Raw genomic sequence first — 24,813 nt, 5'->3', positions numbered from 1 at the left:
GGAATGAGAGAGGAAGCCGCCTGACAAAATTTTGTACAAAACATAATTTAATTATAGCTAACACTTGGTTTAAGAATCATGAAAGAAGTTTGTATAAGTGGAAGAGACCTGGAGACACTGGAAGGTTTCAGATTGATTACATAAGGGTTAGACAGAGATTTAGGAACTAGGTTCTAAATTGTAAGACATTTCCAGGGGCAGATGTGGACTCAGAGCACAATTTATTGGTTAAGAATTGTAGATTAAAACTGAAGAAACTGCAAATGGTAGGAACTTAAGGAGATGGGACCTGGAAAAACTGAAAGAACCAGAGGTTGTAGAGACTTTCAGAGGGAGCATTAGGGAATGATTGACAAGTACAGAGAAAAGGGACACAGTAGAAGACGAATGGGTAGCTCTCAGAGATGAAATACTGAAGGCAGCAGAGGATCAAGTAGGTTAAAAGACTAGTGCGAGTAGAAATCCTTGGGTAACACAAGAGATATTGAATTTGATTGATAAAATGAGAAATACAGTAAATTAAGCAGGCAAAAGGGAGTACAAATGTCTCATAAATGAAATCAATAGGAAGTGCAAAATGGCTAAGCAGCAATGGGTAGCAGACAAATGTAAGGATGTAGAGGCATATACCACTAGGGGTAAGATTGATGCTGCCTCCAGGAAAATTAAAGAGATCTTTGGAGATAAGAAAACCATCTGTCTGAATATCAAGAGCTCACGCGGAAAATCAGTCCTAAGTAAAGAAGGGAAAGCAGAAAGATGGAAGGAGTACATATGGGGTCTATACAAGGGAGATGTACTTGAGGGCAGTATTATGGAAATGGAAGAGGATGTAGATGAAGATGAGAAGGGAGATATTATACTGTGTGAAGAATTTGACAGTGCATTGAAAGACCTGAGTAGAAAAAAGGCCACGGGAGCAGACAACATTCCGATAGCACCACTGATAGTCTTAGGAGAGCCAGCCACGGCAAAACTCTTCCATCTGGTGAGCAAGATGAATGAAACAGGTGAAATACTCTCAGACTTCAAAAAGAATGTAATAATACCAATTCAAAAGAAATCAAGTGCTCAAAGGTGTGACAATTATGGGACTATCAGTTTAACAAGTCATGGTTGCAAAATACTGACACGAATTCTTTACAGGCGAATGGGAAAACTGGTAGAAGCCGACTTCGGGGCAGGTCAGTTTGGATTCCAGAGGCAATATTAACCCTACGACTCTTCATAGAGGATGGGTTAAGGAAAGGCAAACCCATGTTTATTGTATTTGTAGACTTAGAGAAAGCTTTTGACAATGTTATCCGAAATAATCTCTTTCAAATTCTAAAGGTGGCAGGGGTAAAATACAGGGAGCGAAAGACTATTTACAATTTGTACGGAAACCAGATGGCAGTTATAAGAGTCGAGTAGCAGATAAGGGAAACAATGGTTGAAAATGAGTGAGACAGCTTTGTAGCTTATCGGTGATACTATTCAATCTATATACTGAGTAAGAAGTACAGAAAACAAAAGAAAAATTTGGAATAGGAATTAAAATGCAGGGAGGAGAAATAAAAACTTTGAGGTTTGCTAATGAGACTGTAATTCTGTAGGATGCAGCAAAGGACATTGAAGAGAAGATGAACGGGATGGACAGTGTCTTAAAAATAGGAGATAAACTGAACATGAACAATAGCAAAACAAGGGTAATCGAATGTAGTGAAATTAAATCAGGTGATGCTGAGGGAATTAGATTAGGAAATGAGAAGATAAATTTGCTAACACTGAGTATAGATTTAAGTGTCAGGAAGTCTTTTCTGAAAGTATTTTTATGGAGTGTAGCCATGTATGGAAGTGAAACATGGGCGATAACTAGTTTAAACAAGAAGAGAATAGAAGCTTTTGAAATGTGGTGCTACAGAAGAATGCTGTAGATTAGATGCAATGAGGAGGTACTGAACAGAATTGGGGAGAAGAGGAATTTGTGGTACAACTTGACTAGAAGAAGGGATCGGTTGGTAGGACACATCCTGAGGCATCAAGGGATCACCAATTTAGTACTGTAAGGAAGTGTGGAGGGTAAAAAATCACAGATGGGGACCAAGAGATGAATACAGTAGGCAGATTCAGAAGGATGTAGGTTGTAGTAGTTACTCAAGAGAGGAAGAGGCTGCACATGACAGAGCATGGAGAGCTGCATCAAACCAGACTTTGGACTAAAGACCACTACAAGAACAACAAATGTTTGAAATCTGATCTTTCTTTTTGAATATCCATTTTTTTAGTTGAGTTTACAGTCTTTAGATTTGTGTGATTTATTGTACAGCTGAAATTTAGCACATTCCTTTTAGTGGTCATGTGAATGACTTCACACTTTTCATGATTTAGAGTCAATTGATACTTTTTGCTTCATACAGGTATCTTGTCTACATCATTTTGCAGTTTTTTAAACATTTGATGACTTAACACAGTGGTAAAGGATGGTGTCTATCTGTAAACAATCTAAGAGGCAGCTCAGATTGTCTCCTAAATTATTTATGTAGATCAGGAACAGAGGGCCTATAAGACTTCCTTGGGGAATGCCAAATATTATTCCTGTTTTACTCGACAACTTTGCGTCAATTATTACAAACTGTGATCTTCCTGACAGGAATCACGAATCTAGTCACACAACTGAGATGATACTTCATAAGAACACAATTTAATTAGAAGTCACTTGTAAGGAACAGTGTCAAAAGCCTTAGGGAAATCTAAAAATACAGAATCAATTTGATGTCCCCTTGTCGATACCACTAATTGCCTCATGAGAATGAGAGTAACAAGACAGAGAAGCACAAAATCAATATTACAACAGGAGTGAGCACATTGTAAATAGTTTAAATTCCAATGTTAGCAGACAATGCTACAGTCACCTGTTTCTCTGTATGTGCAGTCTGCAGCATAGTCAGGATTTTAGAATTCTAAACCTGACATAGCCAACTGATCATTGACATTCCGACTGACCAACCCACACAACATGGTTGGTGGTTTTTTTACACACTGGCACAGGGCACGTATTCACAACTACAGTGATCAGAAAGTCATTCATGTAAAACAGGCTTCATACATTCAGTTATAATTTTCTACTGATCCCTTACACATCAAGCTGTTCTGAGCAACTGGAAGAGGTCATACTGCACGCCCAACTACAAAGGACAACATAGCTGGCTCACGAACATCATTCATCTGTTTGTAACACAATTGAAAACATATTTTGAGTTCAAATTTGCTCATCCACTCAATGCTAATTTATATAGATTTTGAAAAAAATGATAATTTCATAAGTGTTACGGATAAAGTATAGCTTGATTTTTTAAAAAGCATTCACTACAGATCTCACCAGTTCTTACTAAACAAAATATGTTTACTTTCAATACCAATTTAATAACGGAAAATACTGGGTGAAATACAGGCGCAAGAAGTAGCCAAGGTAACCACTCACTACACAATAAAATGGTCAATAGGTGCATACACAAGACAGAAAATAATGCTAAGCTTCCAGGCACCAGAGCTAGATTGGGATGGGGGCTCACATTGGCTGGAGTGAGTGAGGGGGAAAATGAAGGGAGGGAGGATGAGGGCTAGTAATGAGAGAAAGCAAGGGAATGGAATAAGAATGTATCAATATTGAGCTCATCTTGAGGACACTGTCTGCATGCTTAGCAGTATTTTCAAACTCTTGTTCCTAATGACCGCTCAATATGTCATGTATAGAGCAAACTGACCATGCTAAAAGCAATTGTGAACCACATTATTTGGATGACAGGTTTGCATTTAAGAACTATTTTCAAAAAACACAAACATTCTGTCAGAGACATAATCAGGGCACTACATCCTAAATGATCTGAAGTTTCAAGTGAAAAAGTACCAGCTAAAAGTAAAATTTTCCTATCAATCATGCAACAGTCATAAATCATAATACTAAGAAGAGACGGTACTGACACAGAGTTTTAAGACGACAAGAAAGTTGTATGAATATTTGATCACTCCAAAGAACCTACATCCGCATAGTGAGAGGAATTAAAATCCACCACACATGCAGCCAAGTTTACATAAGAAATACAAAAATTACCATTAACTCCTCACTTAAGTACTACAAGAGCAATTGCTGTATGGTAAACACAGATAATTTGGCAGTAGCAGATCATGTACTGGGACCAGAGACCACCAAATTTGTTTCTCCGATACTATGATTTTATCAAGGTCCAATCATTACTGTGCTGGGATGTATAGAGACGCTATATAAATCCAAAAGCACAAAAACAACTTCAACAGACGAAAATAAGGATTTAAATAAGGAAAGTTGTGGGCTTGGGCATCCCTACTGCACCAGTTGAGCATATCTACCAATCTGTGCCGCATGTCAGGGAAAATATTATCAAGCGTTTCACTAATAGTTCTCTACATAACCAAGCAACATGAGCAGTTTGGAGTCACATTTGCCAAAAAAATTTTCATGCTATCAGTACCAGTACGCAGTTCCAGCTTCTCATTATGCATTCCTCCTCTTTTTTAATTTAGCTTGAACAAAATCTCACGGCAAATTTTTTTCTATTAAAATTAACTGTCCCAACAACATATGTTTCATTTTCAACTCAAGTTACAAACAGGTTTGGTGAAGAATTCCAATTATCCAAATAGAAAGTACGTCCTTTATCTATTATTTAGTACTGACTTTCATACTGCCAACAAAACGGTTTCAGATGCATTGTAATCAAGATGTCTTTTATTGTTTCCTGAATTTATTTTAAAATTATTGCAATAGCCTGATGCTAACCCCCATAGTTTATGAAATTTTATCCCAAACCTTGCCCTCTTTGAGGGACTAAACTGTTTATAATACATGTGTCCCTACAATTTCATTAATGACTCATCAATCATGATGCTCTCTTCCATTACATTTACTTCTTTGAATTTTTTAAATTAAAATAGTTTATTAAAGGTGTGCCTTTACAAATTTATCCATTATGTTGGTCATATCGTTTTTTGCAAAATGTAAAAACCTAAACCATTGTTATGTATAGTTTAAAGATTTCTTTAATTTTGTTGTAATTATAGGGACTCATGTCTCATCAATTCTCTTTCTTCTTTCGTGTATTTTCACTGATCACCCAGAACATACTACCAAACATCATAAACAAAGTCTAACTCTCTTGCACCTCTGCCTGATCACTCTAAAATTGGTGCCTTTATGCCAGGTGTCAACATATACAATTTTTGTTTTGTTATTATCTTCTTTTCAAATCTACTGCTTGAACAACTGATGATTGATACTGTCTTCATCATCAGTGTAACCAATAATGATTAATCTTCTTGAATGTTTTCATACAGGAAACACAATAACACTACCATCACTCTCATTATCAGAAGGATCTATCAAATCACTGTCCACAATAATAAAACACTTATCATTACTGTTATCAATATTAGATGTTCTTTTATTTGACATGATGGTATGTGGGTTGTTTACATCTTTTGGGAATTATAACTGACATCTGTGAGCACTATGGAGGAATACAAGTATCTGAAGCCAGTTTGGCTCTTGTTGTTGTCGTTTGTCCCAAATGATCTACCATTTCCTCATGTTCATGTGTGGTCTGCACTTAGTACCATGATGTAGGTTCATGCTTATTGCTTATGGCCCAACTTCCTTACCACGTTTCTCACTCGTGGCAAACATTTGATACATCAGGATACCTCTATTTTACCTCCACTATACTGCCAGCATCAAAATCATTCAATTTATCAAAATACGGGTATATCAAAACTAAAAAGAAATTTTCCATATCTGCCCCCCCCCCCCCTCCCCAGCACCTTTCCCAGTCCTCAATGCCAGCATGTGCCTTTTGTGACTGGGACTTGTCAGTGCTATCATTAACCATGGATGGCGTGATTCCAGGCAAACAGAATGTTGTTATGGTCTTCAGTCTGAAAAATGATTTGAGATGGCTCGCCACATTAGTGTGTCTTGTATAATCTCTTCAGCTCTGCATCACTAATCATACTTAATCCACTTGACACTGCTTATTGCAGTCAAGCATTGGTCTCCCGTTACAATTTTCGTCCATCCACCAAACTCCCCCTCACCCCCACCCCCCTTACCAACCCATTTCCTCCATTACCAAACTGATTGTTTCACGATGCCTGAGGGTGATTCTATCGACTCATACCTTAGTGTAGTCATGTTGTGCCATAAATTTCTTTTCTCTTCAGTTCGATTCACTGTCTCTTCTTTGTTATTCATGATGTTTAAATTATTTGTTACACCATTGTCACTATTATTTATAATGTTACATTTACATAGTTTTTATATTGTTGCACTTCTTTTTTTACTTTTCTCAACTCAAATCTGAAGATGACCTGCTTGTCTGATTAAAATCCAGTCACCACTAACAAAAAAAAAAGTTATCCAAATTATGTTTTTCATTAATAAATGTGCTGTAATCACTGTACAATAAATCAAATGTATCTGTATACTGAACAGAGAGTGAGGGGAGTCAATAACATTGCCTTCAGTAGGCTGTGTACTCACCTGGTCACTCGGCAGCAGAGCCTTGAGGTACGGTGGATGATGAGGTTTGCACGCGATAAGAGGGAAAACGTGCCCATCCTCCACACCGACAAAGAGACTGTGCGTCTCACTCGTCTTGGCAACAAAACGGGTTAGAGCCCTCTCCACATCCCGTTTTTGAGTGGCCGCCTTCTCACGAATAGCCTCGTATTCTGTCACGGGCTGTTTGTGAGTCGGGGTCCTTATGTACGCGTGTGGATCGGGGAATGCCGGCAGGTGCGTGGGGACGTGTGCCGGATGTGGCAGCTTCACACCCGCTTGTAGAATGCTCAAGCTCTGAAAAACAAAGTAATGTACTACAGGACAACAGAAGGTATCATCAAATTAAACACTTCTCCTGAAATTATACATATTAAACAACGTAAACAATTTAGGAGTACAGGTAACAATTCTCCAAATAGTAGAGGCAATGTGTCATTGACTGGAATGCAAACAAAACTGAAAACTTTGTTAGCTTTCAGATGAATCGTTTTTTCAAGCTAGAGGGAGCGAGCATACACATCCTTCCCAATTTTCCCCTCTCCACTGCTGTACACCTACATACACTTATTCGGCACACTGTGCAGTTGGCCAGAAACTCCCTTTAAACCTGAACCAAATGCATGTAACAGTGTAAGATGATACGACATTTAAGATTTCAGTCTCCTCCTAGCCCATTCTACTCACTGTTACGGCAACAGTTCTTCTCCAAGAATTGTAATGTGATTGCCACATGACTGCCTGATGGAGGATAACAAAGTCTGTGTGCTAACCAGTTTGTTGTTTGCCTTTCCATGCTTGGTGAAGAACAATGACAGATACGTGTGACTTCACTTTGGAGGAGCACTCAGTCACAAGTGTGTGGGGTCCATGAATGGAAGCACAACAACAAGAACATGACAAAGCCAATGTATAGGTTTGGTGAACAGTTCCATAAGGAGTCACCAAGTCATCAGACTTTGATTTTCACCTGGTAAGTGTTTTGCTCCACTTTCCTCTCTGGTTGTTGAATAATCTGAAAGGAAAACGTGATCTAATTAGTGTGTCAGAGATGCAGTCACCCTGCAAGTCAACCAGAAAATGTGCTGCAGGATTTTGAAATAAAAGGAGCACAATCAATTCCGCATAAAAAGGGACTTAGAATGGCTACAAACATTTTTAACAAATAACTGTAAGTGTTATTAAAGTTACAATGAAATAATTTCACATGTACAGAGACTGGTCATTCTGTAGATGTAGTCTGTGTGTGTGTGTGTGTGTGTGTGTGGGGGGGGGGGGGGGGGGGGGGGGGCGCGTGTGAGAGCGCGTGCGCGCACCCTCATGTACTACAGCATGAAAAAGTATTCGTCTGAAAGGTAACACTGAATACAGCCTCATTTTTCTGCCTCTCGATGATACCTTTAATCCAAACATTATTTACATTATTCTACAAGTTTCTGTACTACTTACATTAAACAATTATAGTCCTATTTACATTAGTTCACCTCTGACATTTAAAGTCCAAAGTACTACTGTCTGTAGGTATCCGCCACAGTGCTCCACTCTCTGCGGTAATAGACCATCACTTTAAAATCTCTACCTCCTACAAAAAACACATAAAAATCTGGAATTCACAGTATAAATCTCTATAGGTCTCTAAGGATGTCAGACCTGTTATTAATTTCAACTAGCTTCATAATTAAGTCTTTTCTTGAAACAGCTGAAATTTTTGATCCCACAAAAGGTTCTACTTGAAAACTGGCATGTACAACACATTGTGCAACGAAACTGGTAACACAGTGAGAGCCAGTAATTCTAGCACAGCTCCCAAGGCTGTGTTGCTGGCAAGAAATCCAGCCTGATCTGTTCACTGTCAAATGCCAACTACTTTAAATTGAACTATTAGAATCAGCAGTTGTTACAGGACATTTAATATTAAAGAATGTAATTTTTTTTAAATACATCAATAGTGTTCCACTTATATTTTCACTTGACAAAAATATAGACAATACAAGTACAGTAAAAAGAAAAATGGTCCTCTGGCTAACAAGGCCACTAAGAAAATTTTTGTTTTAGAAATATTCCACAATCTGTCCCCAATTTGTGCTACTCAGATCAACTGACAAGAAGAAGGCAGCGCAGTTTGAAACTCGTGTAGCTTTCATTGAAACGTGCAGTATAGACCCACCTTCTCTAGATACCATCGCCATAAAGTGTTAAACATAGTGCAGGGAGCCCAAGTGACACATGACACGCCTATGTTCATCAGCTTTCCCACATCCAGAGAAGCAGAGCCTCAGTATATTCGTGATCAATAAAACTTTACCCATCTTCATTCTGACCTGGATGTCAAACTGTCGGCATCAAGAAAATTCTCACACAGTTGTTGGTACACAGTGAACATTTCCGACCAGAATTGTACAGGACTGTGTAAAGCAAATTTGATCACCAGACTGTACTTCTTGCCTCAGCACCCCATAACTTTTCTCAAACATCACTGAGACACACCAGTCTTACTCTGTACACTCCATGTTGTTCCCTTGCTTCAGGAGAACCTGCGAAAGGCAGATGCATCAGACATCCAAATGTGTGTAAAATCAATGCTGCAACAAAAGAGGTTAGAATATAGCGAGGTGCCGTTACACAGAAAAAGTGAAGCCAGCCTCCACCATCCTGGTGAGCCTTCAATTCCACTTCAAACAGGAATAAAACGTTTGGCTTTTTGCCGCGCTGTACACCATACTCGACAAGTGAGATTTGGCATTAAAAAATTATGTTTTCAATTGTCTGATCGTGAGTATTCATCCACAAAAGTATATTGTTTCAAAGTACGTACTCTGAACTGGCTGTCAATTCAAAGCATTAATGCTATGAGGATAAGTTTAACACAGGGCCTTAACAGAGATGGTGGACAGGCTTCAACTGATGTCGATGCTCAGCACAGACAACACCATCTCTCTTTACTCTAACCACCTTGGGTACAACTGACAAAAAAATCTTTGCCAACACTTCTTGGCAGCTTTATAAATGTTACAAATAGTGTACTATGGCCAATTGAGGTTACTGGAAGACAAATGATGGCTACTTTATGGATATGCTGTTTTGTTTGTTTAAAAGTACCATTTACTGAAGCTTACGTATGATGATTTTGAACTATGGGGCAAAATGTGTTACACATTTCTGGATGATTACAGAATTGTTTGGGAACAGGACATTGAAATCTTTAGTGCCCATATTTTTGTACTGTAATATGTCTGTGATTAAATGAACAAAACTTTAAAAATGGCTTACAGAGTGTATAATGAAGCAGATGTTAAAAAGTAGAGCACACACATGTGACTGGCTGACCACTGAACTATAAATGGAAATGCCAGCCATTCTGCAACACACTGAAACCCGCAGCTATTAGATTGGGCTGAAGTGTGAAAAATTCACCAAATTTTAAAAAGTGAACCACATTTGCCCAATTGTCAGGTAAAATAGAAGACACAAACACACTCGAATTTATTGCTGCTATCTTGTGAGAACATAACACGCACTTAGTTAAAAAGTGGTGTACTGAAATGCATATCTCTAATTTACAGCTGGATAGAAAGCTATGGGTCACAGGAGATCGAGCCATACAGAGGGAGATAGATGTCACTTCACCCCAAATGCAAACAGGATAAGGATCGCCACAGCCAGACAGTTAGTTTCACTGAATAATCCTTATTTTCCAGCATTTCCTGCCACTCTCCTGACAACAAGTTGTGACTGGACTCAATGCGGGAGACAGCGGCAGAGACAGTACATTGATGCAGTGTGTCCCTGACACGTTTCCACACCTGCTATATCAGTTTCCTCAATTCCCTGGATTCCGACATGCTCAATACCCAACAGAATACTACCTATTTTTACTGAGTGGGTAATGAACTTACAAGTTATAGCAGACTTATGTCTTGAAGTGAATGGTTTCTAAGCTAGAACCAGTTTGTTAATACTCTGTTGGCCTACATTGCATCTCAGCAGTTGAGAAACTGATTTCCACTGTCAAAAGACAGAAGTGTTTCTCATGAAGACAGCACTATGTTGCATGTGTTCCTTATGAAGGCAGCATTATTGCTTATTCAACATTATGTGATCCTTATCTGTTGTTGTTCTTGTATGATGCCTCATGTGGAAGCGTAATTTCTGCAGTACACACAATCTGCAGTTCTGGAAGTGGTGCCTACAGTAGTAAAAAGGGATGTGGGGCTCCCACATAATAGTATTCCACCCCACTGTAGCATATTATTTTCTGTCCACTTGTGTGTACACTCTCTCTCTCTCTCTCTCTCTCTCTCTCTCTCTCTCTCACCCACCTTAACTACTTTCCTGCCACTAGGGGGCGGTAGTTTCTGTTCGGCCTGAAGATAAAGGGCCAGTCGTTACCTAATCCTCCTAAATGGGTGTTAATTAGAGCTGACTCGTGGATTTTAAGGGCAGTAATTTCCCAACACTGGCTGATGCTTCGCAATGTCTGCAGCAGAGAATCTTCTAAAAGTCCTGCCAGAAAGCAAGACTTTACAGAAGTGCTGTAAGTGGGAACAGGCTATGGCAAATGAAAATGCCTACATTCTGGTTCAACCTCTGACTGGCTGAAAGGTCTGAATGTAAAACAGTTTCACGGAGCAGTCTGGAGCTCGCAAAATCAAGGTGTCAATGAATAGTTCACCTGGATGTTGGGAGATGTGAACCCTCTGGAGTAGAGGTGCCTATAACAGTGTTACTCATTCCTGTGTCTGGAGACTTAACAATCAACGAATTATTTCTTCGGATATGGATAGCTGAGAGAAATGGCAAGGGTGTCTCCCATGTGTAGGTATAGAGTACTCAAAAAACTCAGTATGCAGAGTCCTCAAACTCAGTTGTGATGTCAAGAAGGTAGTTCAATAGTTGGTGTTTTGATGAACGAGGAGGAGTTGGCAAGTTTTTCACCAAAGCCAATAAATTATACTTCTTCCTCATGGAAATTTGAATGTTTTTGTGTCACTCCATCCCTATTACCTGTCTTGTCAATATGGAGATTACCAGCAGAAGTTGCTCAAATCTACTCAGGGGCTGTGTACAAAGGGTCAGCAGCTTAGTAAATTCCAATTCAGTGTTCAGGTCTCTGACTAAATGTCTTTGGACTGCTACAGTTTTCAATTACTGGTACTGACGTTGGTGTAGTACAAAGCTTAAACCTGTCTCGCATGTCTACGCAAGACTGGTGACCACTATTTAAATAGACCGGACAGTGTGGCATTGCAGAGAAGTAATCCGGGTAAGTCAATAGAAGTTTCCAATGAAATCTGTGGAGCAGTATGTTGTGCAAATTGTTGTTGTGCAGTTTGTATTGTGCACTGCATACTGCTAAGAGTGTGAGACTTCTGGCTGTGACCACATTTTCAATTTGATGTGATGCTCCAGAAGCTTCAAAGAACAGACAAAACAAATGTTTCACTACTTCTGTCCTCCAGCACAGAATGAGAGTGTCTTGTCTACTGAAATATGCTGAATGTTCCTTATCCTGTCAGGTGTCATCTCACATAGTTTTTTCCCAATGTTAAAAAAAAACACATTAAGCATGCATCTTATTTATATTTTTTCACTGGAAGAAATACATTATGTATGGTAGATGTGCACCATATGAACCAAGATACTCATCTCATATATTTCTCTGTTTTAGTTATCCATGAATAAAACTGCATTACATTTACATCAAAATTATGGCTCCAACAGATTTTTTATGAAATTAGAAATAACAAACAAGCACAAAGCAGGGTCGACAGGTTATTATTATGACAAGTGAAAATTAAATGTGGACAAAATTTTGCCAATGGCGAATGTACACCTCGTGCTATGCTACAGATCAATCTGTTATCACCTTCATTTCACATTATCATTTGTTAGCTTTGCCAACTAACAACACAACTGACACCTTCCAGTCACCCATCGTGAAGAGGAAAAAAGGAATCTGTTAACATCTAACATAAATTTAAATGTTAAGAAGTCTTTTCTGGAGGTCTCTGGAGTGTGAAGAGGCTGCCAGAGGACAGATTAGTTGAAGAGCTGCTTCAAATCACTCTTCAGTCTGAAGACAGTGGTTGGTTGGTTGGTTTGAATGGGGGAGGGGGGGGGGGGACAAACTGCTAGGTCATCGATCCCTCATTCCAATTAAAATAATTCCACAAGGGTGGGAGTAAAACAAATGAGGCACACAAAACAAAGCTGGAAGAAAGAAAGAAACCACAGATGACAGAAGGGCAACAAACACTAAAATGGACAAAATCGGACAAGAAAACCACAGAGAGATTCAAGAAACATGTAAAAGAGATCAAAACAAGAGAACAGATTACCATGGCTGGCTGCCCATGAGAATAAAAAAGAGAAGCCAGCCACTCTGCATTAAAACCTCCACCCTAAAAGCACTAGGGTGGAGGACACAGAGGGATAAAGGACATGCGCTAAAACTTAGATCAATTGATAAAACCCACCCTCATGGATAAAACATAAAACTAAAGCTGCTGTTCAGGCATTGTCGCCCAACACTGAAGGTAGGGAGCTGGGAAAGTTAAAAGCCCACTGCAGAGCAGCTAAAAGTGGGCAGTCCAGCAAGAGGTGGCGACCGCCATTAGTGGGCCACAGCGACACCAAGGTGGGTCCTCGTGACAGAGGAGGTAACCATGCGTTAGCCACGTATGGCCAATGAGCTAGCAGAGGACAACTGATTCCCTGTGAGAGGACTGTATGGAAGACTTCCACACATTCATCGTCTCCCTAATGACACACACTTTGTTGTGCATACTGTTATGCCATTCCGCCTCCTAAAGCCGAAAAACCCTGCGGCATAAGACAGAACGCAGGTCAGTTTCGGAAATACCCTTCTCCAGAAGTGGTTTCCATGTAGCCTGTTTTGCCAGCCTGTCGGCAAGCTCATTGTCTGGGATTCCTAAGTATCCTGGGGTCTATAGAAACACCCTACGAAACGTGATATGTAAATAAAAAAATAAATAAAAATAACAACCACTGAACGATGGGATCGTTCCAGGGCATAGGTGGACTAATGAATGGATGCTACCAAAGAACGACGAGGGTAGCGCTGGTCGACAGCTTGTAGGCTACTCAAGGAGTCAGTACACAGGAGAAATGGCTCGCCAGGGCATGAGCGGATGTGCTCAAGAGCACGAGATATGACCGCCAGCTCTGCAGTGGAAACATTGCAGCCATCTGGCAAGGAGTGCTGTTCAATATGTCCTCCATGAACATAGGCAAAGCCTACGAGACCATCAGCTATAGAGCCTTCTGTGTAAACCACTTCATGGTCCCGGTACAGGTTGAAAATCAAGAGGAAGTGATAGCAGAGAACCGCAGGGTTAACGGAGTGCTTACGGGCGTGCAAAAGATCCAGAAGAATCTCCGGCCGAGGTGTACTCTATGGAGGTGTGCATGAATGGACCTCGAGGAGAGATGGTAACGGGAAGAACTCCAGTTCGGACAGAAGGGACTGGACGCGAACCGCAATCATAAGCCATGACCTGGATTGCCGATGCAGAAGACAAACCGTCGTGGTTGGGAAAAGGAGACTAATTCGGAGAAAGAAAACTGGCGCTCTACAGATCGGCGCGTGGAATGTTAGATCTCTTAATCGGGCTGGTAGGTTAGAAAATTTAAAAAGGGAAATGGATAGGTTAAAGTTAGATATAGTGGGAATTAGTGAAGTTCGGTGGCAGGAGGAACAAGACTTTTGGTCAGGTGAATACACGGTTATAAATACAAAATCAAATAGGGGTAATGCAGGAGTAGGTTTAATAATGAATAAAAAAATAGGAGTGCGGGTAAGCTACTACAAACAGCATAATGAACACATTATTGTGGCCAAGATAGACACGAAGCCCACACCTACTACAATAGTACAGGTTTATATGCCAACTAGCTCTGCAGATGATGAAGAAATTGATGAAATGTATGATGAGATAAAAGAAATTATTCAGGTAGTGAAGGGAGATGAAAATTTAATAGTCATGGGGAACTGGATGTCGAGAGTAGGAAAAGGGAGAGAAGGAAACATAGTAGGTGAATATGGATTGGGGTTAAGAAATGAAAGAGGAAGCCGTCTGGTAGAATTTTGCACAGATCATAACTTAATCATAGCTAACACTTGGTTCAAGAATCATAAAAGAAGATTGTATACATGGAAGAATCCTGGAGATACTAGTAGATATCAGATAGATTGTATAATGGTAAGACAGAGATTTAGGAACCAGGTTTTAAATTGTAAGACATTTCCAGGGGCAGATGTGGACCACAATCTATTGGTTATGAACTGTAGATTAAAACTGAAGAAACTGCAAAAAGGTGGGAATTTAAGGAGATGGGACCTGGATAAACTGACTAAACCAGAGGTTGTACAGAGCTTCAGGGAGACCATAAGGGAACAATTGACAGGAATGAGGGAAAGAAATACAGTAGAAGAGGAATGGGTAGCTCTGAGGGATGAAGTAGTGAAGGCAGCAGAGGATCTAGTAGGTAAAAAGATGAGGGCTAGTAGAAATCCTTGGGTAACAGAAGAAATATTGAATTTAATCAATGAAAGGAGAAAATATAAAAATGCAGTAAATGAAACAGGCAAAAAGGAATACAAACGTCTCAAAAATGAGATCGACAGGAAGTGCAAAATGGCTAAGCAGGCATGGCTAGAGGACAAATGTAAGGATGTAGAGGCTTATCTCATTAGGGGTAAGATAGATACTACCTACAGGAAAAGTAAAGAGACCTTTGGAGAAAAGAGAGCCACTTGTATGAATATCAAGAGCTGAGATGGAAACCCAGTTCTAAGCAAAGAAGGGAAAGCAGAAAGGTGGAAGGAGTATATAGAGGGACTATACAAGGGCGACGTACTTGAGGACAATATTCTGGAAATGGGAGAGAATGTAGATGAAGACAAAAATCGGAGATACAATACTGCATGAAGAGTTTGACAGAGCACTGAAAGACATTAGTTGAAACAAGGCCCCGGGAGTAGACAACATTCCATTAGAACTACTGACGGCCTCGGGAGAGCCAGACCTGATAAAACTCTACCATCTAGTGAGCAAGATGTATGAGACAGGCGAAATACCCCCAGACTTCAAGAAGAATATAATAATTCCAATCCCAAAGAAAGCAGGTGTTGACAGATGTGAAAATTACCGAACAATCTGTTTAATAAGCCATAGCTGCAAAATACTAACGCGAATTCTTTACAGACGAATGGAAAAACTAGTAGATGCCAACACTGGGGAAGGTCAGTTTGGATTCTGTAGAAATATTGGAACACGTGAGGCAATACTGACCTTACGACTTATCTTAGAAGAAAGATTAAGGAAAGGCAAACCTACGTTTCTAGCATTTGTAGACTTGGAGAAAGCTTTTGACAATGTTGACTGGAATACTCTCTTTCAAATTCTAAAGGTGGCAGGGGTAAAATACAGGGAGCGAGAGGCTATTTACAATTTGTACAGAAACCAGATTGCAGTTATAAGAGTCGAGGGACATGAAAGGGAAGCAGCGGTTGGGAAGGGAGTGAGACAGGGTTGTGGCCTCTCCACGATGTTATTCAATCTGTATATTGAGCAAGCAGTAACGGAAACAAAAGAAAATTTCTTAGTAGGTATTAAAATCCATGGAGAAGAAATAAAAACTTTGAGGTTCGCTGATGACATAGTAATTCTGTCAGAGACAGCAAAGGACTTGGAAGAGCAGTTGAATGGAATGGACAGTGTCTTGAAAGGAGGATATAAGATGAACATCAACAAAAGCAAAACGAGGATAATGGAATGTAGTCGAATTAAGTCAGGTAATGCTGAGGGAATTTGATTAGGAAATGAGACACTTAAAGTAGTAAAGGAGTTTTGCTATTTGGGGAGCAAAATAACTGATGATGGTCGAAGTACAGAGGATATAAAATGTAGACTGGCAATGGCAAGGAAAGCGTTTGTGAAGAAGAGAAATTTGTTAACATCGAGTATAGATTTAAGTGTCAGGAAGTCGTTTCTGAAAGTATTTGTATGGAGTGTAGTCATTTATGGAAGTGAAACATGGACGATAAATAGTTTGGACAAGAAGAGAATAGAAGCTTTCGAAATGTGGTGCTACAGAAGAATGCTGAAGGTTAGATGGGTAGATCACATAACTAATGATGAAGTATTGAATAGAATTGGAGAGAAGAGGAGTTTGTGGCACAACTTGACAAAAAGAAGGGACCGGTTAGTAGGACATGTTCTGAGGCATCAAGGGATCACAAATTTAGCATTGGAGGGCAGTGTGGAGGGTAAAAATCGTAGAGGGAGACCAAGAGATGAATACACTAAGCAGATTCAGAAGGATGTAGGTTGCAGTAAGTACTGGGAGATGAAGAAGCTTGTACAGGATAGAGTAGCATGGAGAGTTGCATCAAACCAGTCTCAGGACTGAAGACCACCACAACAACAACAACAACAACAACAACAACAATTCGGATACGCAAGAAAACTACTAAAGTGTGCAACGTAAAAGGCGAGCAGTTGTGCACACCTAACCTTCAATGGAAGGACTCTGGACTCCACCAGGACACTGGTCACCGGACTCGTTCTGAAAGCTCCCGTCACTAGGCAAACACCACAGTGGTGCACTGGGTTGAGTAAATGCAATGCTGAGGGCACCGCAGAACTGTAAGCCAGACTCCCATAGTCAAGGTGAGATTGAACAAGGGCTCTGTAGAGCTGCAGGAGCGTAGAGTGATCTGCACCCCAATTGGTGTTGCCCAGGCAGTGGAGGGCATTGAGGTGTTGCCGACACAACATATGCCGGCCGCGGTGGTCTAGCGGTTCTAGGCGCGCAGTCCGGAACCGCGCGACTGCTACAGTCGCAGGTTCGAATCCTGCCTCGGGCATGGATGTGTGTGATGTCCTTAGGTTAGTTAAGTTTAAGTAGTTCTAAGTCCTAGGGGACTGATGACCACAGTAGTTAAGTCCCATAGTGCTCAGAGCCATTTGACACAACATATGTTCCAGCAGCTTACAAAGAACATTGGTCAGGCTGATGGGCCAATAGCTATCCATATCAAGCGGGTTTTTACTAGGTTTGAGCACCAGAATTATGGTGCTCTCCTGCCACTGCAATGGAAAGACACCATTGCACCAGATCTGGTTGAAGATGACCAGGAGATGTCGCTTGCAGTCAGATGAGAGATGTTTAAATCAACTGACTGTGGATCCAATGTGGCCAAGGAACTATCTCGGGGCAATGTGCAAGGGCACTTAGGAGCTCTGATGCACAGGCTTGAGCATAGTGCTCAGCAAAAGTGCTTGGCAATCGTGTTTGCATCAGTAGATAACACGCCATTTACAGGGTGTTTCAAAAATGACCGGTATATTTGAAACGGTAATAAAAACTAAACGAGCAGCGATAGAAATACACCGTTTGTTGCAATATGCTTGGGACAACAGTACATTTTCAGGCAGACAAACTTTCGAAATTACAGTAGTTACAATTGTCAACAACAGATGGCGCTGCGGTCTGGGAAACTCTATAGTACGATATTTTCCACATATCCACCATGCGTAGCAATAATATGGCGTAGTCTCTCAATGAAATTACCCGAAACCTTTGACAACGTGTCTGGCGGAATGGCTTCACATGCAGATGAGATGTACTGCTTCAGCTGTTCAATTGTTTCTGGATTCTGGCGGTACACCTGGTCTTTCAAGTGTCCCCACAGAAAGAAGTCACAGGGGTTCATACCTGGCGAATAGGGAGGCCAATCCACGCCGCCTCCTGTATGTTTCGGATAGCCCAAAGCAATCACACGATCATCGAAATATTCATTCAGGAAATTAAAGACGTCGGCCGTGCGATGTGGCCGGGCACCATCTTGCATAAACCACGAGGTGTTCGCAGTGTCGTCTAAGGCAGTTTGTACCGCCACAAATTCACGAAGAATGTCCAGATAGCGTGATGCAGTAATCGTTTCAGATCTGAAAAATGGGCCAATGATTCCTTTGGAAGAAATGGCGGCCCAGACCAGTACTTTTTGAGGATGCAGGGACGATGGGACTGCAACATGGGGCTTTTCGGTTCCCCATATGCACCAGTTCTGTTTATTGACGAAGCCGTCCAGGTAAAAATAAGCTTCGTCAGTAAACCAAATGCTGCCCACATGCATATCGCCGTCATCAGTCCTGTGCACTATATCGTTAGCGAATGTCTCTCGTGCAGCAATGGTAGCGGCGCTGAGGGGTTGCCGCGTTTGAATTTTGTATGGATAGAGGTGTAAACTCTGGCGCATGAGATGATACATGGACGTTGGCGTCATTTGGACCGCAGCTGCAACACGGCGAACGGAAACCCGAGGCCGCTGTTGGATCACCGGCTGCACTAGCTGCGCGTTGCCCTCTGTGGTTGCCGTACGCGGTCGCCCTACCTTTCCAGCACGTTCATCCGTCACGTTCCCAGTCCGTTGAAATTTTTCAAACAGATCCTTTATTGTATCGCTTTTCGGTCCTTTGGTTACATTAAACCTCCGTTGAAAACTTCGTCTTGTTGCAACAACACTGTGTTCTAGGCGGTGGAATTCCAACACCAGAGAAATCCTCTGTTCTAAGGAATAAACCATGTTGTCCACAGCACACTTGCACGTTGTGAACAGCACACGCTTACAGCAGAAAGACGACGTACAGAATGGCGCACCCACAGACTGCATTGTCTTCTATATCTTTCACATCACTTGCAGCGCCATCTGTTGTTGAAAATTGTAACTACTGTAATTTCGAAAGTTTGTCTGCCTGAAAATGTACTGTTGTCCCAAGCATATTGCAACAAACGGTGTATTTCTATCGCTGCTCGTTTAGTTTTTATTGCCGTTTCAAATATATCGGTCATTTTTGAAACACCCTGAATGTTAACACTAGGAACACCTGTTGGGGTCTGGTACCCGAAGACACATTTGATCTTTGTCCAGACTTGGGAAGGTGACGTATGGCACCCAACATATCTCTCCCAACGCTCCTGCTTCCGTCGTTTGATAAAATGGCAAACGCGGGCACAGAGCCATTTAAAGGCTATAAGGTGCTCTAGGGAAGTGTGCCGCTTATGTCGCTGTAGAGCTCGCCAACACACTTTAATTACCTCAGCAAGTTCCGGCAACCACCAAGGGACTGCCTTTCGCCAGGGGCACCTTAAAGACCCTGGGATTGTGTTTTCTGCCACAGAAACGATTGTTGTAGCCACCTGTACAACCATCACATCGATGTTCCCTTGTGGAGGAGATTCAACGGTGACAGCAGAAGTGAAAGTTTCCCAGTCCGCCTTGTTTAAAGCCCATCTGTGCAGGTGTCCGTGGGCCTGATGCCGGGGCAGTGACAGGAAGATGTAGAAGGGGACACTACTACACACGTCGTCATGTGCTCTCCAGTGGATAGATGGGAGAACTTCTGGGCTGCATATTGATAAATCAATGACTGAGTAACCACCATGAGGCACACAGAAATGTGTGGCGGCCCCAGTATTTAAGACGCAGAGGTCAAACTGTGACAGTAAAGTTTCAACATCTGTGCCTCGGCCAGTAAGCACGGTACCACCCCACTAGGGGCTGTGGGCATTAAAATCTCCCAAAAGTAGGAAAGGTTTAGGGAGTTGATCAATCAGTGCAGTTAATACATTCAGGGATATTGCACCATCTGGAGGAAGATATACATTGTAGACAGTTATTTCCTGTGTCATCCTTATTTTGGCAGCCACAGCTTCAAGAGGGGTTTGAAGGGGCACAGGTTCACTACAGACTGAGTTTAGGACATAATGCAAACTTCACCTGACACTCGATTATAGTCGCTATGTTTCCTGTAGTATCCCTTATAGCCGCAGAGGGCAGGTCCGCATTGCTGGGAACCAGGTTTCCTGGAGGGCAATGCAGAAAGCAGGTGAAAAGCTTAACAGTTGCTGTAGCTCTGACAGGCAGTGGAAAAAACCGCCACAATTCCACTGGAGGATGACATCGTCGTGAGACAGGGAAAGATATGGAACATTCAATGAGGTAGTTAATGCCTCAGGGTCACCTGCTCCACCGACTTTTTGCCTGAGCAGTCTATATCCATTGTGTGTGAGGGTCCGGCGAGATCTAGCTCCTCAGTGGATGCCAGAATCTCCACCCAATCCGCAGACGTGAGTGCCACCACAATTCCCTTGGTCTTGGGGACCTTCTTCTTGGATTTCTCTTGCTGCTCCTTGGGTTTCCCTGGCTGGGAGCACTTCACTGATCCAGTCTCCGGGACTGAGGATGAGCGTGAAGCCCTACGACCAGCTGCTTTTGGGCTCTTCAGCCATTGGCGGGCGTCATCTTTCCCACTGGCAGAAACCTGAGAAGGGAGTGACCCAAGGGACCCCTTCATAGCAAGAGGAGCCAAAGAAAACTTACTTCTCTGGCTCAGAAGTGGGGACTGATATGCCCGATTGTTGGGGGGGAGTGTTGCTCCCAAAGTAGGTTGTGCAGCAGCAACAGGGAGGGAAGTGCCCCCCACCATCAAGGGGGTAGGTGTAGTCTTCTGGCTCTGAGAGGTGACTGGGGTTGGCAGAGCTGATAGGGCTAGAACTGCTGTAGTGGCGGCATAAGATGATGTCATACGTACAGGATGTAGGCATTCAAATTTCCTGTTAGCCTCAGTGTAGGTCAGTCAGTCCAGGGTATTGTACTCCATGGTTTTCCTTTCTTTCTGGAGAATCCTGCAATCAGGTGAGAAAGGCAAATGGTGCTCTATGCAGTTGACACAGTTGGGAGGCGGGGCACATGGAGTATTGGGATGTGGTCGGCATCCGCAATCTCGACATGTGACGCTGGAAGTACAGCAAGAGGACTTATGGCACTTAAAGCACTGCATCGGGGGAGGGATATATGGCTTTACATCACACCGGTAGACCATCACCTTGACCTTCTCGGGTAATGTGTCACCCTCGAAGGCCAAGATGAAGGCACTGGTGGCAACCTGATTATCCCTCGGATCCCAATAGACACTCTCTGCTCTAAATTGGCATGCAGCTCTCAGATCGCAACAGAAGGTCACTGTGAAATATGATACTCTGGACCATATTTAAGCCCTTATGGGGCGCGATGGTTACAGAAACATTCCCCAGCTTGTCACAAATGAGTAACGCCCATGACTGGGCAGAGGATGCTGTTTTGATCAAGACTGACCCAGATCTCATTTTGGACTAGCCCTCCACCTCCCCAAACTTGTCCACTTAATGTTCAACACAAAACTGAGACTTCATCGTCATGAAAGATTCCCCATCATCTCTTGAACATACAAGGTACAGGGGCAAATAAGAGCCACTGCCATCCTTAGCCTGACGTTCCTCCCATGGTGTGGCCAGGGAGGGGAACGATTTGGGGTAGTACTTCTGTGCATTGAATTGAGCCTGTAAACGCTTACAGACTGCTAGTGTTTGACCACCACCAAGAGATGATGTACTAAGCTTCATCACGTGTCACCCACCCTGATGCCACCCACTCCAACCAGGAACACTCTCCATGGGCGCCACCCAGCTGCAGCAAAGGCCACCTGGCAAGATAGTCATTGCCGGGAGACCCGATGCCCCAGGGACATACATGGAGAGTTAACAGTGTAGGCATTAGCAGAGCGATCCCTGTATGGTCAGGAGGCTACAACCAACAGGGTACATGGCGGCTCCACCACAACGGAGTGGCTACCATGCTGGGTATCAGGTGCAACCAAGCAAACAAGTCTATTATCATCGTCAGCATAGAAAATGATACTGCACAGTTGATGGAAAAATACGCACCCTGGAGGGTGACCTCACCCAACAGTTGGAGAATGAGCAGAAGTGCAGATCCACGTCGACGAAGGCTGTGATAGGTCTCAGTGCATGATGGACACGATGCACCATGTAAAGTGCCCTTACCCAACTGGCTCGCTCTTCACAAAAATTTTGAAAAATGGAGGTCAAACCCTACAGGGGACCATCACATAAAAGTCAAAATGTGTGAGACTTCTTTTAGTCACCTCTTACGATAGGCAGGAATACCTCAGGCCTATTCAAACTCCTGGGCCCACAGGGGGGAAAGAGTAACATTGGTTGGGACATGTAGAAAGAATGGTGGAGAACAGCACAGTCAAGCAAGTTTTCAAAGGAAAGCCCAGTGGACATCATATAAGGGGCAGACCAAGGACCAAATGGCTAGATAACATGGAGCAGGACTTGAGAATTAGAACATGGACATCCAAGGCAGCCAGCAGAGAAGAGTGGGCAGTGATTGTCCAGGATGCCAAGGCCCTACAAGGGCCGTAGTGCCAAGGAATATTATTATTATTAGTAGTAGTAGTAGTATAATTAATTACAAACACAAACTGGAATCGTATCTGCTTGACAGTTACTTCTACTCCACTGAATAAACTGTGAATGTGTAATAATATGGTGTGTGTGTGTGTGTGTGTGTGTGTGAGAGAGAGAGAGAGAGAGAGAGAGAGAGAGAGAGAGAGAGAGAGAGAACACAGTTAAGAATAAATTAATATATGAAGGGAGGTATGAGGGTAGCTTAAGGCCATCATATAGTAAATTACCTGACGTTGCCACAATTTTAACTGAGAAAGTGCAGTATAACTGTAACTGGTTTCATTCACATCCCAGAGAGATGTCTCAGTTATGATCCACAGAACATGCAAATAGCAAAGCTAAACTGAACTACAGATCATTTCACCATCACAGCTAAGATACTGGAGGTGGCCCCTGATGCCCTCAAACCTTTTCTCTTCACTTTGTATCCCAATGAGCAGAGAAAAAAAACAAACTTTATTGGCTATTGAGATCAAAAAGGTACTACTGCTTTAAGGATGGAAGTAAGGAAAGTAGCCGGGAGTGTAATGTCCAATTAATGACCAATCATCACGAATGAGGCACAAGGTCAATATGGGCAAAGATAGGGAAGAAAATCAGCTCCGTCATTTCCCCAGGAACCATACCAGAATTTCTTGTAAAGAGAGATTATGTCTGCACTACTTTGTATATTTATTACAACGATCTTTGTTACAGATCAACCTCAGATCCAACATCTAATAACAAAGCAGAAAGTGGTACAATAGAACACAGTACACTCCAATGTGACATAAAAAATACAAATAATGACAGTTTACTTCGTATCACATTACAATCGCCTTCATACCATTAACCCCCCCACTCTTCTTTTTTTATTGGATCTCAGAATGATGTGTAACAGAGTTCAAAACCACTTCTTCTCATGGCATTACAACCCTGCACAGGTCTTAGTCTTTTCAACAAGTTTCTTCCATTTTACCCTCTCCAGCACAGTTCTCCACTGTCCTCTGAGAGATTTTACATCTTCTTCCACATTGTCCATCCACACTTTTGTTCGCTTGGTATCTGTCTTTTTCTAGCTGGCCTACATTCAAAAACCTTTTTAATTGTTTGTGAAGTATTCATCCCAAGGACATGTCCAAACCAAGCTATTCGCATACTTCTTATTGTTCTTACAATGTGAGCTCCTTGTATGAGGTGATCCAGCTCTGTGTTTGTTCTAGATCTCCAGAAATCATTGTTTTTCTGAAATGCCCCATAGATCTTGTGCAGAATGCTGTGTCTACATATCCTGAGCTGCTGCTCATCAGCACTTGTTAGTGTCCATGTTTCACGTCTGTAGTTTGCAACTGGCCTGATCATGACCTTATAAATTTGAAGTTTCAGTTGCCTATTTAACAACCTAAGGTCAACAATTTCTTAAATGTGTGGAAGCATTTATTACCATTTAGGATGCACTGTTTTATTTCTGTTGGCATGGAATTTGTCCTATTAATATCAGGTCCCAGATAGTCAAAGTTCTGTGCAAGTTCACAATTGAAACCAGCTGCTGATAGTTTACCAAGGCAAGGCCTCTAGGTAGGGTGGCTTCTTTCAGCTCACCTACTGTTCTCTCCCGTGAAACTCTTCTTCTGTTAATAATGTTACATCAGTAGCATATACACATATCTGGGTTGACTTTGTGCCTATGTCACCAGCTATTTGAAGCTTCTGAATGGCTGGTTCAAGAGTCAGATTAAAAAGCATTGTAGAGAGGGGACCCTGACTGCTATACTAATGCTAAACCATTTACTGAGTTCTCCATCCATTCGCACCGCAGCCTTGGGACCATCCAATGTTGCTAAACAAAGTTTCAAGAACCAGTTCTAAGTGATTAATCTAGGAATATACCATAACCACTTAAGAGGTGAGATCAAGAA

General features: G+C 41.9%; 1 protein-coding gene across 1 annotated transcript in view; it reads right to left on the bottom strand.

The window, feature by feature from the left end:
* LOC124551047 (transcription initiation factor TFIID subunit 8-like) overlaps positions 1-24,813 on the bottom strand; it is a 44,634-nt gene that overhangs the window by 5,085 nt on the left and 14,736 nt on the right. Inside the window, exon 3 of the mRNA XM_047125911.1 lies at positions 6,554-6,868. Coding sequence (XP_046981867.1) covers positions 6,554-6,868 — 315 coding nt within the window. The remainder of the gene's footprint in view (positions 1-6,553; positions 6,869-24,813) is intronic.

The sequence above is a fragment of the Schistocerca americana genome, chromosome 9 (assembly GCF_021461395.2).
Source record: "Schistocerca americana isolate TAMUIC-IGC-003095 chromosome 9, iqSchAmer2.1, whole genome shotgun sequence".
NCBI lineage: Eukaryota > Metazoa > Arthropoda > Insecta > Orthoptera > Acrididae > Schistocerca > Schistocerca americana.
Note: the sequence above shows the minus strand (reverse complement) of the source record. Positions and strands in the feature narration are given on the sequence as shown.